At 41.6% G+C, this 16,898-nt stretch overlaps 1 protein-coding gene across 1 annotated transcript in view; it reads right to left on the minus strand.

Moving 5' to 3' along the window:
* gucy1a2 (guanylate cyclase 1, soluble, alpha 2) overlaps positions 1–16,898 on the minus strand; it is a 44,720-nt gene that overhangs the window by 24,483 nt on the left and 3,339 nt on the right. The window contains exons 3-5 of the mRNA XM_005474654.4: positions 9,474–9,535; positions 7,864–7,973; positions 3,848–4,758 (exon numbers count right to left, since the gene is read on the minus strand). Coding sequence (XP_005474711.1) covers positions 3,848–4,758; positions 7,864–7,973; positions 9,474–9,535 — 1,083 coding nt within the window. The remainder of the gene's footprint in view (positions 1–3,847; positions 4,759–7,863; positions 7,974–9,473; positions 9,536–16,898) is intronic.

A 16,898-nucleotide genomic window follows, 5' to 3' on the forward strand; every position in this document is an offset into this window, starting at 1 on the left:
GACCACACGGGGAACCACTTCTGTCAGCTAAGAACAATAAACTGAGGCTACAGTTCACACAACTCACCAAAAAGCAGACAACAGAAGGCTGGAAAAATATTGCCTGGTTTGATGACTCTCCATTTCTGCTGCAACATTCGGATGATAACATCAGGGGATATTTTCTTGGCACACTTTGTGTTCCTCAGTACCAATTGACTATCATATAAATGCCACACCCTACCTGAGTATCAATGCTGAACATATCCGTCACTTCATCAACACAGTGTACCCATCTTCTAACGGTTGCTTCCAGCAGGATAAAGCATTGTGTCACTTAAACTGGTTTCTTGTACATGACAGTGAGTCTCACCACATTATTAAGACTGGAGGCATTGTCACTGTGTTTCACTGCCTGACCTTTCACACAGATGTTTCAAGACAATCTATCTTCTGCATGAAGAATAGAAAAATGCACCATATTAAATGAATATGTATTTATTCCAAATTAGAAACAAGAAATCCAAATAATCTAAGAGGCAGACGTAAACTCCAGTGTGAGAGAAACATGACGAAGGCGATGATGCATCGGTTAGAGGTGAGTATATAAGAGTGCACTCTGTTTGCACTCAGTATGTTGACCACAGTGTTCGCTGCGCACAAAGACCAAGCTGACCTTTTCAGTAGGTCTCTTGCACAGCCCATATCCCTGGGCGAAGAGAGGAAAGAAGTCAAACTGAAAATTCAGTGAAGGCCATCCAAACAAGCACACACATAGCACGGCACTGGAGTGAGGCCTCTTTACCTTGGCCTGTCGCCTTCACTGTCTGCCCTTTCTGGTGAAAATGTCAGCCCATCCTCTCTTTTTTTCTGCCTGTCTGCCCAGGTGACACAAGATTCACCGGGCAAAAATTAGGGAAAAACTACATTTGCCTGCTCTGGAAACACATAAGTCTTTAGCAAATATTTGGAGTTTGGAGACGATATATAACTTAAATTTCAGCAGTGCCAGGTTTGGTCACTGGTGACACACACAGGAAGCCTCACTGACTCTGAAGTAAACATGGATGTGCTAAAATACCTTTTTCGACCAGAGGACTGTGGATGATTTTAAACCTGATTTCACACGCAATCGTTTGCCCGTAATGCCAATCAGTAACTTATGTTTGTGCTTTGCCAACCAGATGCAGCTGGCAATTTTTAAGCAATTATAGCTGAGTTTTTTAATTGATAAAAACAGTTTTAAAATTAATTTACTCCCCGAAGAAATGGAAGAAAATGAAAAGGCTTGGAGATAAGAAGCAGAAAAGCTTTGTGAAGGAAGAGACAGACCTCAGTAAGCAGCAGAGAAGGAGAGAGAGGGAGAATTACAGTGAATTTTTAAGAGACACTGACAGAGAGAAGATGAAAGCTTGAGAGGAGACGCTGTAGTGGTGCTTGAGATCTGACTGTGAAGAGGGGGGATCCGACTGCTGAGGGCATGTGGAATGTGGACTTTGCGGTTCATTGTTATTGTGTGCCTCTGCATACATGTGTCCAGGACATGAACCTGTGTAGCTGTGCAAATGAATGGATCAAGAACTAAAACTGGCCAAAGCAAGACTGACTTAAACGGAACCTTCTATATATGCATCTTAGCATCTACACTGCAGCTTGCATTTTTCAGACAACAGCCATGCCCAAATAAGTGTTTTATTTTAAGAAATTGTATTTTTAAGTTCAATATCAACACATTTTTTAAAATATATAGTATTGAAATATGATATTTAAGGGCAGTAGTTCTTAAAATTGTCACTCCATGACTTTAAAGGAGGAGTTTAAATGCCTGGGGGACAGAATCAGCTCGGTGAAGTTTCCAATCCACCCCACTGGACGGCTTTATCAAATCTGAATGAGTGCATCGATTTTGGACTTTTAAGTGTATTTTCATAGGATTTACAGTTTTTCCTGATAAAGAGCCCCAACATTGGCTACTACAACAAAGAAATTAACTAACAAATGACATTTTTTTAAAAAGGACATTTTCAGTGAATTAACGAAAACTTTAGCTTTTTTAATTGCAGATAAGTCTGCAATGAGCTACCAGCTACCAGAACTTACACGCCTATCATTTAGTTTCACTGGTCCAGCCCACTTAAGATCAAAGTGGCCCATGATGTAAAATGAGTATGACTTCCCTGATGCACCCACTTATCGTCTTGCATAAAAGTAAAACAAATTCTATGATTTTCAATTATTTATACAGGTATTTTATTGAAATATTTACGTCAGTTTAGTTTAAAAATGAATTTTAACTGCTAGCTGCTGTGCCAGGGCAATGACTAGAGCAAACAGTGCTTAGACAAGGAGCATAACATGCTGAGATTTTAAACACATTGTCTGCCACTAACTATAGCTTCACATTGCCATTCATTTAACTTGCCACTATATATGATACATGTAGTCATTTCATTGCCCCAGCTATTGCACCAGCTACACAGCCCATAGGTAAAGATTTCTTTCCATATCTTCCACACCATCTATATTCACCCACCCTTTTGCTCATGGTGTTGCTTTGCCTACAAGAGTAAAAATAGCATCTGTGCTTAGAATTGCCAAAACAGTCTGCCTGCATAAGTCCTGGCACTGTCTCATTAAAATCATCTCATCTCTCATCTGAACACAGAATAAGCCACCTGTTACACAAGCAACCGCTAAAAAGGACAGCAGAGGAACGGGACAAATGCAGAAATGTGAAAACAACCCTCCAAGTGATTTAAAATCAAACAAATATCACTTATTTACTTAAATCACTGTTTTTTCTTTCTGCTCAAGGCTTTGCTTCGAGGTGGATGGGAAGAAATTTGTAGCCAAAATGATGAGAAACTAGCTTTCAGCTTCAAGGTGGATCAAAGATGTAAATATCTCATGACGTGCGGATACGGTAGACATGAATCTATAAAATGAATGTACCTCTTTGCAGCTTAAGCTCAAGACATACCTATGTCACTCACTCTACACAAACACACAATCACACATACACTGCGCAGCACCGTGGCTGCACTGATTAATCTCCTCTCTGTCGATTCTGTTTAGCGTCAGGGTGTTTGGTGCTATCGCTGGCAACCTGTGGAGACCATCCAATCGATAGAGAGCTGGATATAGCACACAAATCCCACTGATTAATTCTTTCTTGCAAACTGGAACCAATTCAAACCACACCTCTCCTGAGCAAAATCATTACAAGCCTGTGGGTGTTGATGTGATGACGTGGAACAGAGTTCAATACAAACAAAGTACTGCTGACACACGACTAATTTTTTGGGGGGGAAATGAAAGACAAGACCGAGAAGTTCAAATTTAGCTATACAAACTCAGCCTTGACTTAGGACACAATGAACAAATCGGTATCTGGGGACATTTGTAACTATAAAGACAATAAAACTGTGGCCTTCTTGCACTAATTTAGAGGAAACACCTGAAACTTTCACATGATACCAAGACAGAACAAAGATTTAAATTTTTCCATGGTGCAGAAAGTACTACGCTGGGACATGACAAAGAGTGCATGCTCTTCTATTCAGGCTAAACATGGATCAGTCTGCACAAAACTAAGCCACAGTTCAATGATCAAAACTCTAACGGCAGTGCCATTTTTCAGCCAGTGTTTTAACAGTGATACAGAATTTCAGCTGTTCCAACAGCACAAGTGCATCATGCTTGTTAACAATCTCTGTGTGTCTTTGGCAACAAAGACAGCACTTACGTCTGGAATTAAATCATGGCATGGTTAGATTTTTAGGATGTGTTGATTAATACATGACAATAGTGACCTCATTACTTAAAAACTTGGAATCTGTAGTTAATCTTCCATATATGATATCTTTACCTTCTCCTTGATGCCCGCTTGTGTGGTGTCAGGCCTGGTACGGATAGTAAATGGGGATGCAAGCCTCAGTAGGATGCCCTGGAATGAGGGATCCATCTTAGGTGAGACAATCTCAAAACAGTCCCTGAATGAGAGGCTCCGGTAAGTCTCTATACGAGTCTGTTTCCTCAGTCCTTCCCCAAGCTGCAGTAGCTCCATGTGAGGCCCCAGGACAAGGTGAAATGGAAAGGCACGGCAAAACGTGGCCAGGCCAATGCGCAGATCGCTGGGGTTGGTGGAGATCGAGAGGGGGGGTCGTTTAGCGGTCGCCGAGGCGGCGTTGGGGAGGGAAGAGATGCAAGGAGGGCTGGTCTCCTGGATTTGGAAGGAGAGGCAAACTGTCAGAGCAGTGGTCGGGAAAGGAGAGGGAGGGGATGGGGACGAGGAGGGTGAGGCAGTGGGGGACGCAGTCGGGGTCGGGGTCGTCGAGTCACAGTCCGTGTTTTCTGCATCTTTATTGGGCAACAAGGGAGTTAGAGGGGGCACCTCTTCCACCTCGACTTGTGAATGAAAGATACGCCTGGCAACAGCTCTGATCAACCCCGGCATGACCAACCCGACAACAGGGGCGGGGTTGAAGCAATGAAGAACCAATATTTTTCCTCCTCCATTTCTTTCTGCCTGATCTCCAACTTTGTCCAATTTTCTTCTCCCTTTGTCCTCCTCGCGGGGATCCTTACACTGGAAGGAGGGGCTCTCAGATGAGGCACGGCGCCCCGTAGAGGTGCGAATGTGTTCCAAAATGGCGTCAAAGCCATTGAAGAAATCCTGGAGGTTGCCACCCACAGCCCGAAGTACACGTTCATTTTCTTCAAAGCAGAGACCAAAGAACTCCTCTCCAAAATGCTCTCGCAGCTCACAGAACGGTACTCCTGGGACAGGGGGATGAGAAACACCAGTGTCAGCCATGCTTTATTTCACTCTTCTGAGGATGTAAACATAGTTTTGATATCGTAGACAGTGAACTAAACAGCTAAACTGTCTACATGTACACAATCAAATGGCTGTACTGACAGAGAAGTCTTAGCAACATATTGGAGAAGATGCTCCCCTGTTTTTGAAGAAGAAATATGCACTTTAATGTTTTGATGCCTACACGAGATGATTTTCTGTTACAGCGGCAATTTATATAAAACCCAGCGTTATCTTTGCTCCATGGTATGTTTAGACAGAGATTTAAATCCAGCAGAAAAAATCATTTCAGGGATATCGAGCAAAGAAAATCAGTGTTTTGAGTAATCAAACATCAAAGCTGTGCTAAAATAATTAATACAGATAAAATAAAATAAACATGTCGGGTGCTTGCTGAGTGACAGAAAAAAAATGGGATTAAAAGATTAGAAAAAAGTCAAAGCGACATTTGACGTAAATGAAACCTCAAAATAGGATAAAACTGAAAACTGAAAAAGAAATAAAATATGGAAGAAAATCCACAGAATTTGTGAAGTATAATTAAAGACATCAAAAGGTCCGAATAAACAGGCTCACAGAAAAACAAAACTGCGAACAGCACAGTCAGTGAATCCAGATTAGAGATTAATATAGTCTTCTGACGTCACAGAAGAAATTTTGGTACTCTTGTGGCTGAGAGTATATTCCAGTTGTCCAAGCAAAAGCCAAATCCTCTGTAGGCCTCAGTGTTTCACTTTATGTGATACAACTGCGCAATCTAAACACTAATTAGTTCTCCTTTACTTGTTTTTTGTTCGCTCATTGTACAATGTCCTTGGCTGTTCTTGAAAAGTGCCTATAACTAAAATGTATTATTCTTATTTATAAGTTGAACCATGATACAGGTATCAGTTATTTATCAGTTGATTTGTACTCTTCTTCCAACAGTCATGTGCTCAGGATGATGACCAAAAGAATAAAATCATGGCCTAAATGGGGTTTTCTAAATGTTTCCTTTAAAAAAAATGGGGCACCTTAGTGAAACGCCATTAGTGATCTATGAGGAAGAGAAAGCTAATGACAGGACAACGCCTTAGCTTCTTAGCCTGCTGCCCAATGATGTGCAGCTCGATAAGTAACAATTCTGAGGCTTAAAACAACAGTTTGGGGGACAGCTGATAGCCTATAGCTACTGTTTTTCTCGGTGTGTTTTGTATTGTATTTGTTATTTAGTCTCATCTTTGTGGGAACACAGAAATCCTCAAACTAATCTTTACGGTCTTTTGAAGTCTTTTAATTCTTCATCACACAATCTTTGAACATTTAGTCGGCACAAAATTGGTGTGACACAGCTAAACATCAGTCCTTACCATTGGAAAATATGGCAGTGAACAAGTGTGAGTATCAGCCAGTACCGATGTTTGACTAATAAATAATTGCATTCCTAATAAAAATCCCACTTGTCCTTTTCAAGCTGAGCAGCAAACACTGCAAAGACACAGGAGGACTCTCTGAAGCTAAAATAACGTATTACAAAAAAGCCACTGGGCTATAAAAAGACAGGATCCACTTTTACTATTAGGAGCATTATAAAATTACTGCCAGTTTAGCTGGGAAAGGAGAGGCATGGTGAGGACAAAAGTCTGAGTATAGACTATATGGATGTCACAGCTGGAGACCACAGCAGAGTACATTTTTGACCAAGAGGTACATAAAACTTGGCTTGATTCGATTACAGAATCCATTTCCCTCCAAGTGTAAACTGAAGAGTTGAATCAGCCCAAAGCTTAGTTTAGGAATCATTCCTCAAATATCCTTGAGTGGATGTCTCTGATTTCAGCTTTTATTCTCACTGAAAATCGTTGGTGGGTTGGCAGCACAGAAACCAAAGAGTATTAATGAGCTGGATGCTTTTATCAGAAAGTGGCATAAAAGGAATGCATAAATGTGTTTCTGCTCATTACAGAAATTAAAGGATACGGTGGTTAGCACTGTTGTCTAACACCAAGAAGGTCCTGAGTTTGATTCCACCACCTGTGTGGAGTTTGCAGGTTCTCCCCACGTTTGTGTGGGTTCTCTCTGGGTACTCTAGATTCCCACAGTCCAAAGGCATGCAGTTAGTGAGGTTAGGTTAACTGGTAATTCTAAGGGTAGGACAGGCTCCCCCCGTGACCCTCACAAGGATAAGAGGATGGATGGTTTTATTTTGTACTGCTATCGCTAGAGTCAACGTAATGAACATAGTGGTGGTAATGGCTAAAACGCTGTTTTGAATTGGACCCATGCAGAGCCTACGGGTAGCTTTAAAAGCCATTGTCTACACATCATAGCTATATACTGTCACCAGGGGGCAGTGTCTGCAATAAGCAGTCTTTAAGCTAAACTGAGTGCAAAAAACATCGAAATGTGTCCACTATGAACAAAGTCTTTTTATGCTACTTTTTTCCACTGTCACTTTCTTTCCTGTTAAAGCTCATTTTTTTAGCCAATAAGCATTCGACCTATGCACAGCGTCATCCACGTTGAGCGAGGTGTCACTGTTTGTGTCCCAAAACAGACACAAACACCATACTGTAACACCGGCTTACCTCAACACTGCAGAAAATCAGAACATTAAAAAAAACTGAAAAAAAGACTCAAAGGACGTACGAGACTGTAGATGGAGGCAGGAAGAGATCTTACATGTAACAGAGGGAAGAAGAAGCTGTACTGAGTGACTCACCAGGACAGTGTGCATGTGTGTGTGTGTGTGTGTGTGTGTGTGTGTTTCATGCTGGGCACTGGAGACAGTAGAAGCCCCCATAGTGAGTCATACAGTGTGTGGTGGTGTGTGTTTGCTTATCCTTGTAAATAGTTGTATATTTGCGACTGCATGCACACTACCCATGATACCGCATCTCCTTTAAAAGGGTTAGAAGTGTCTACAATGTATTTTCCAAGTCAAGCCTCTGGGGGATGGTTCTGTGTATGTACATGCACAAATAACTATGTTAATATTGAAGGACATGCAAATGGGGAGGGAAAAAAACACAAAAGCAGGATCTGTGGCAAACACACTCCCATCTACCTTTATCTCACATACTTACCCAGTATGGTGGCCATGTATTGGAGGATTTGTAGCACATCCTCCTCTGAACCAGAATTCTCTAGAAATGGGCATTTCTCCTCTCGCCTCTCCCCTCCAACTTCCTGACACCTGTAAAGGAAACAAACCAAACACATAAGTTATGGTTCATCATGAATGGTCTCTGTGATGAGAAATTACATTTGCACTATTTTGCTAAAGGTATTTGCTCATCTGCCTTCACACGCATATTAACTTGAGTGACATATGATGCTGGCCCACCCTTTGCAGCTATAACAGCTTCAACTCCTCTGGGAAGGCTTTCCAGAAGGTTTAGGAGTGTGTTTATAGGAATTTTTGACCATTCTTCCAGAAGCCCATTTGTGAGGTCACACACTGATATTGGACAAGAAGGTGTGGCTCGCAGTCTCCACTCTAATTCATCCCAAACATGTTGTGTCAGGTTGAAGTCAGGACTCTGTGCAGGCCAGTCAAGTTCTTCCACACCAAACTCACTCATCCATGTCTTAATGGACCTTGTTTTGTGCACTGGTGTGCAGTCATGTTGGAAAAGGAAGGGGTCATCCCTGAACTGTTCCTACAAAGTTGGGAGCATGAAATTGTCTGAAATATTTTGGTATTCTGAAGCATTAAGAGTTCTTTTCACTGGAACTAAGGGGCCGAGCCCAACTCCTGAAAAACAACCCCACAGCATAATCCCTCTCCAACAAACTTGGCTCGGGACTTTCAATGATAATTGAGGACATATGTTTTTTAGCGTTTTCTGTGACCTGATGCATACCCTGCACAGGTTCATATTTGTTGATCACTTAGCAGAGCCAGCAGAAGCAGATGGACAACAGAGAGGCATGGAAAAATGCTGAAGGTCACCTCAACAATGCAAATAAGGAATGTTCTTGTTTGTCTCCTTGTCAGATAGTTCAGAGGCCTTTTGCTCACAAGCTTATTCCCTAATCTTTATGCCACAATTACATGCACTGTGATGCTCTAAAATTAGAGGCAAGATGAATATTACTTGTGGGAATTCTGGTAATTACTTAATCAAGTACATTCAGTGAAGCAAGAAAATACCGAGCGACAACAACTGAGGCCAAAGTGTGAAAAGCAGAGTGGTCAGGAAAGTAAAAGAAAATAACAGTAGAAATCCAGGTCACAGTCCAGGGTCTGTATCAGTATGCAGCGTATGCTTCGTAAACAATGCTTACGTGTGTTACGCCCGACTGAAGCCTCTCCACTGTGTCTTACAGTTTTGACAGGGCAGGATGCCGAGAGAGCCCGAGACAAGAGGTGAAGGAGTGTGTGTCTATATATGTATGTGTGCATGTGTTTGTCTGTCTTGCTTGTATGAGTGTGGCAGAAACAGAGGAAGAGAAGACAGCGGGGAGAATGGGAGATAGCAGAGACACGAGGAAGGTTCACAGGTTCTGAACAGGTGTGCGTATGAACATGTGTGACAGTGAGCCAAGTGAGAAAAACAAGAAAAAAGAGAGAGAATGAGCGGCGGGGATACCGAGACAAGACAGCAGAAAGACAGCAAGTGACAGAAGAAGTTTCCACGCACCGGAGGCCGATAAAAGAGAGAAAGAGAGACTGACTGCAAGCCAGCCTTACCTGATCTCCTGTTGTCTGTAGAACTGTAGAGTCCGCTGTAGAGCTTCCTGAACAGTCTGCGTCTGCAAGGAGAAGTGAAAAATATTAGAAAAGCATTTCTTTTTGTTTCTCCTCATCTGAATTAGTTTTTATGATAAATGGCATGGCCTTTTAACTTCACGCTCTAATTTACCAACCCCCAAATTTTAACCAAGAAAAATTTGTTCACGATTCATTGCTGATCTTTCCCTTGGTATTACACCTCAGCTTGAAAACATGCGTGCAGATATGGACCCATTTTAAGATTTTTCATTTTCTTAACCAATTCTCCAGCTGTGCCAGCTGTCAGAGGATGACAGTCTATGCTTTATTTAGAATCACCAGCATGTCTTTAGTCTGTGGCCGTGTGGTTTTTCAGGGACACACGGACATTGATACAAACGTTTGACCAACTGTAAAATCCAATTGCATTTTGTTTTTGAAATCCATTGCTCTGATAGGATCACAATAATTTTGCTTATTAAAAGGCACAATAAGATGGCAAGATGATAAAATAACCAGGTAGTTTAAAAATAAATAAATAATAATAATATTTCAATAAAATTCTCAGTAGAGAGCCTGTTTAAAAAAAATTAACTGCTTTTTAAAAGAGTCCGTTTCACAGCCTTGGTGCCACAGACTGAAAGGCTCTGTCCCCCTGGCCTTTAGTCGTGCACGAGGAACAACAAATTACAGATTCTGTGAATGAAGACAGCGAGCAGCAGCGTATTTGTAAGAAGCTGAGATATATGATCTGGAGCCTGACCTGTACATTAGCACAAGAATTTTAAAACGAATAGGAGTGTTATGAGCTTGCTTGCTAGAATGTGTTAACAATCTGGCCGCAGCATTTTTAACAAGTTTTCAACAACATGTACTGAAAACAAAGACCTAATGAAATCACATTTCACTGATTCTATCCATCCATCCTCTTATCGGCTTATCCAGCCGGGGTTAGGCAGGGTCGGTATCTATTCCAGCTGACACCAGGGGAAGGGTACATCCTGGACGGCTCAACAATAGTTTCAGTCCTTCTTCTTCTTCTTCTTTTGTACAATGCATTTTCAAAACGTGATCCAGTCTGATATAAAAAATCCAATCAGATTACTTCTGATCAAGTCAGCCTTGATGTGTAACTGTAGCCAAGATAGATTAATATATAACAGGCTTTGTTTCCACTCAAGACCTTTTGCCATGTCACAGTACAGCACAGGTGTGAATAACATTAATGATGGCTGAAGCTGTTTAAGCTGCCTCAGGTTTATGGTTGTGCAGTTCACTGTCCAATGGTCATGGCCTACTGGGATCCTGAAATAGGAATAATTAAAATTGATAGTGATATTAGGAACATCTGTCCTCTTCATATGACAAGTTAAAACATCTGATGTGACGGGGGGGGAGTACATGAGTAAAACTGCTTTTTCTGTTATGAATTTGATTTCCTACTAGTGACTGTCTAGCCTTGGGGGGGGGGAAAAATAACTAGCCTCCATCCAAACAGATTTTTTCTATTCCCTTTTATATTGTTATCATCCAAATTTCAGCAAAAAAACCCCCAAAACAATATTGTTAAATAAAAATGTCAAAATGACCATAACACACAATCAGATTAACTGTCCGCGTGCATGTGTGTACAGCTGCCGTGTTTTACGTTACTGACAGCCTAAGCTTGAGAGGGCGGGTCCAATGTGATTATCTGTGGTACAGCTGAAATACAAGGCTGTAGTGACAATACTAGAACACAGCGTGCCAGCTGGAGAGGTCATTCTGAGGCCTCCACCCACTCCGGACAGTGTGTGTGTGTGTGTGTGTGTGTGTGTGTGTGTGTGTGTCTTGCAGACAGAGAGGGAATGACAAACATAAAGACTAGTGAGTTGTGAACATGCAGCACAAAAAACATGAGAAATGATGAGAGGTAGTCAGGGAACCAGGCTGTGTGTGCGTCATCAGGCGTTTTTAAAGGTGAACGCAGTTCTTTTATCATCAGGTCAAATGAGGGTTAGACGTCATATTGTAGCTAACCTGCTTAAAAAACACCTGCTGACACAAACACGTTTTGTCACTTTTTAGCACCAGTCGACCGCACATCAGCAGAACTCACAGATGGAAATACACCCAATGGGCTGTACTTTTCAAATACCAATAGTGAAGAAAAACAACATACTTTCACTGTGTAGTCATACAAAGCTTTTATATACAGCATAGTTGTGTGTGTATGTGTGTTTTTTGTCCTGTCTTCCTCTCATCATCCCCAACTGGTCACGGCAGACAGCTGCCCCTCCCTGAGCCAGATTCTGCTGGAGGGTCTTCCTGTTAAAAGGGAGTTTTTCCTTCCCACTGTCGCCAACTTCTTGCTCAAATGGTTGGGCTTTACCTCACAACATAAAGCACCTTGAGCCAACGGCTCTTTTGATTTGGCGCTATATAAATAAAGTTGAACTGAATTAAATGTACGTACAGAACAGAACGAGTGTTTCTCATGACAGCTTTCATGAAGCTATTCACTGGCCACATCGCATTATAATAATACTTACTGTAAACCTGGCCAAACACACAGGCACACACTGGTTTCAGCCCTATACGTGCAAACCTACTGTACACACTCATGATCATTAGTCTACATTGTTGCATCCCTGGCATGTTTACTGTACACACATTAATCTCATTCAGTTACACAAAGGCGCTGAGATGGTAGGATTTGGTAAGCATCGAGTTACCAAATCAAGATGCCCAACTTGTTGCTGTGGGTTATTTAAACCCTCAGCTGGGAGCGACAGAACGATACTGAACGGGCGATAATGAACGTGTTAAATTGCATACTATATAAAATTAATTAAAAGAAATGTAAAAGTTGTTTATGAAGATGACTCTGTATCTGCCTCATTCCTCTTTTCCTCTGCTTTGCTTTCTCTCCCTTTGAGATTTAATCCTCCTCTTGCACATGAATCTCCCTTTTCTGTCTCTGTGTGTGACTGACTCCCTATAACCCACAAAGACACACATATACAGGCACATTGGACCTGCTCCTCCTTTTCTTCTTTGATTGCATTTTCCTCCTCCAAATTTCCATCAGAGTGAACTGGTGTGGTCATGTTGGCCATGAAGCAGCGGCTACTGGTGCTTCAACATCGATGGAAAGCAGCCAACACCTCTAAAAAAATAGAAAGCCGTACACCCCGATGAGACCCTACGCGATTAACTCAGCATGAGATAATAAATGAGTGATGAGTAGTAAACCAGGTACAAAGTGAAACAGTTCTGTACCAATCGTTGCATTTTATCTGGATTTTAAGGCTCTCTCGGAGAACAGTTCAGCAGTTAATGTGACTATAAAGCGCGACAAGCGTAAGCGTAATGCAGCCAGTGTGTCAGACACGGCAGTGGAGTGAATATTTGATGACATCTAGCTGCTTCCTCTACAGAGGTTGAACGCACTCATTGTAAATCACTTTAGAAAAACGTGTCTGAACAAATGGATGGAAAGCAAAAACAAAACAGGTTTGAAAATTGTCACTACGAAGGTCGAACTACGCTTTGCGCAGAGGTTTGTTCAGATAAGGTTGCGCATCTGTTTATTTTGAACTGTCCTGTTTTCTTCTACACTTTTACATTTCAAACCAGCCTCTGGACATGAGTCGAATAAAGCAGCCAATTTCCCCAACACGGAGGTCTGCACAATGCATGGTTGACATTTGGGAGTTGTGTGTGTGTGTGTCAACTCCTCTGCAGGCCTCCTCCAGCCTGCATTTAACCACAACACTCTTCTCCGAAACGGCTTGTGGAGATTTTTCTTGTATATTTAAGGGAAACAAAATCTCAGCTTGCAGAGGTGAGGTAAACTCTGGTCACTTGGGGACAACTACGCAGGAATAAAAGTCAATCCAAAGGAACGCATCTAGTGTAAGGCCTTTAGTAAGTCAGTAACAACCTTCAGCCTTGATTACTCACAGGCCCATTAGCTGTTAAAATACTGTTATATATCACAATTGCAGCTACTCAGATCCAGTTTCAGTAAAAAACAAAAATGTATCTGAACAAACACAGAGTTCATGACTTGTGCTTTTTTGTATAGTTGGTACCTTTGTGTGTGTGTCTGTGTGTGTGTGCCTGTGTGTGTGTGAGCCATGCTCTGCTTGTAGGTGGTGCTGTCAGCCATCACGTCTGCTAAACCTGTCTGCCTTAGCTGCTAGACTAAGGAGGACATGTTCATCTTCTAAAAAATGTAATTTAACAGTAAAAAAACAACAATTTGATTTAAATAACAGCTGCATCTGATGTGATTATTGATTGTTTGGATTGTGATAGACTGTGTGGAATAGGAGATGGTGCTAATATTGACATGACAGCATCACACAGGTATTGCAGACTGCATATCCATGAGGTTCCACCACATCTCAAAAGTGCTCTGTTGGATTGAGATCTGATGACTGTGGAGCTCATTTAAGTACACTGAAGTCACTGTGGTGTTCAAGAAACCAGTATGAGATTAAGTGCTTTGTGACATGATGCTCAGCTGGTACTGTGGCAAGAAACCCAGAATTACACCACCACCAGATGCAAGACAAGATGGATTCATACTTTTATTTTGTTTGCAGCAAATTCTGACCCTTCATCTTTCATCCCTATTCTAATGCTCAGATTGAACTTCAGCAGGTCGTCTTGACCGTGTCTACATGCCTAAATGCACTGATTTTCCGCCACTCGACTGGCTTAAATATCTGCACAAATGAGCAGTTAACCTCTTAAACACCCACGCACCCAAAGATGGGAGCAAAAGGGAGGAGATCGTGGAGATCAGAAAACTGCTGGAGGCTTAACAGCTTAAAGCAGTGTGCCTAATAAAGTGGCCAGTACGTTTATTTATTAAAATATGAAGATTCCTCCACCAATTTGAATTAGCAGAGCCAGTACTTCATGACTCCTTATACAATATAAATGTGGGTAAAGTCACCAGAAGGTGACAAACTCATCATGAAGAAATCCACAGGGGAGAAGATGACAGACAGCAGCAGGAAGGTAATCATATAATTAATTAATTATGTAACACATACAACAGGTGATCGATATTTGTAAGCAGTGTAGCTTCCAGCAACACTGATCTACTTTTTAAGGATTTACACTCTAGGACATACCCTAGAGTTTCACTTTTTTCATATCTGTGACCAACACTCAGGGCTGATCAGCATTACAGGCCACAAAGCTAATGGCCACCCTTCATGTGTGTACACGAAACTAAGAGCACAAGAAACAAGGAGAGCGTTTGACCACATGTAATTGTGGGTGAGCACGGATGTATCTGTGTGTGTTATTTCTTCTAGGTCAGTGTGAAGACAACCACAGAGAGCATGCTCTGTTCCGTCAGTCACGGTCCAGTGCAATCAGTCGTCGACACTGCTTCTGCACGCACCCATTGTGTGCGTGAGCAGAGTTTGTGTGAGAGGGAGAACAAAAAAGATAATAAACAACGTGTTGTTTGATCAGTCAGTGAGTTAATTTGCATATGTATGTTGCTACTTACGACTCCATTTTAATCCCTCCCCATTGCTGTTTCTATCCCTCCCTACATTTCCATAGTAAAGAAACATGGTAAGGAGACGTTTACTCCATGGCTTTTTGGCAGAGCTGCTCTAACACACAAATACCCATCAGACCTTGGACATTTTCCCTTTTTCTGTGATCAAAGCACATCATAATGACCCTTATGCATGCCAAACTGTTGCATGTAATTGCAAAAACAAACCACATACATGCATGTAGACACACACACACACACAGTTCCACAGAGTCACCCACATGTACAGCAAATGCTGGATATTACCATCATTGAGTGTTATACTAATCAGTCTTTAAGTGTTCCCTCTTCCCTATTTTTTCATAGATCTATTAAAGATCAGGGCCAGTAAGAGCTGCAGCTGAGAGTTGAAGCTGGCTCTCACTGGTCCTCTCCAATATACACCAACTATGGGTTTTTTCAGCTATGCTATTGAATATTGTTATTTTGCGAGGTTATGCCTGGCCATTGAAAAAGAAAAGAAAAGCAGACAATCGCTGCTCTTCTGCATCGATTTCACCACAACATCTATTTCTCGCAGGAATGGGAGCACGAGAGCTGAGTGTTTGCAATTTGGAGAAACCTATTCCCACAACCTACCGTAGCCTGATGAAAACACAGGAGTGCTCTTGTTCCGTGGAGTACACACAGATCTTGTAACCATATGAGAGCAGATTAGAAGCAAAGACTGTTATGTATTGTATACCTAATGGTCATCTATTCAGCTATTATACTTATCTCTGTCCAAGTGGAACAAGATGTTACTGCTGGGATGACGAAGCATCCCAGCAGTAACATCTGACAAAGCTTTATTCTTCATTAGTCACCCAACAGACCACAAACAAGACAAGACTATAGAGTGCTGCTGCCTTCATTTTCACCATTTCAGGCCATCTTGACTGTCAAGAAAAAAAATTCCCCATTACATCCATGTCTTTAATCCCTAAAGTCTACTCAGGGATAAAAGGAACAAGGACTGTGAAGTTTAAGGTATTTTTTTAACTAAAAACACTGAACCTAGTGCCGGTACCAAAGGGAATCAAGCATAGGCTGCATATAAACAATGGACAACGCCACTGACATTTGTGGACTTACATTTTGATGATTTGAGTTGACCTCATCACCATCACAACTCCCATGAACATGATTGGGAGACACAATAATCGAAAAACAGTCACACCAGTGCTGTAAACATACAGAATACTCCTATCATTGCTATGCTGAATTTTACTGTTAAGCCCAACAACCTCAACAGCCTCTTCTACCTCACGAATGCTTCACCACTGCTACTGATTGGATGGCTTCAAATATCCTCCAGTCCAATCTCGGGCAAAAAAAAAGGTTTTCAGGTTCAGTCCTGACTGCTACTCTAAGCTGGTCAGGTGTAAGCAATATCAAATTTTGATTTTGACTCACATCTAAAAGCTTATCCAGTCCAGATTCTTACATCTAAGAGCCGCCTTCAGCTGGTCTGCTTTTCACTTCTCTTTATGCTTCTCTTCACTGGTTTCCATTAAAGCTCAGAATCTGTGTTACAATTTTATCAATAACTATTAAAGTCCTACATGGCCATGCTCCTGCTCCTATATAGCAGACCTACTGAGCCCGGCTTCTCTGATCATTCAATCGGGACCTCTTAACTCTTACACACTCTATTTTAAAACCAGAGGCGATCGCACTTTTTAGGTTGCAACACCTAAAACTTAGGATCAGCCGTCCTCAGCCCTGAATGCTGAAAACTGCTGAAAATTCATTTTTATAAACTGTCTTTTCCTTAATTTTTATATTTTTGGCTTTGGTTTGATTCTAATACGCACATGGAAGTATGCATGTGGGACTGGAAGTATGACGTTATG

The sequence above is a fragment of the Oreochromis niloticus genome, linkage group LG14 (genome assembly GCF_001858045.2).
Source record: "Oreochromis niloticus isolate F11D_XX linkage group LG14, O_niloticus_UMD_NMBU, whole genome shotgun sequence".
NCBI lineage: Eukaryota > Metazoa > Chordata > Actinopteri > Cichliformes > Cichlidae > Oreochromis > Oreochromis niloticus.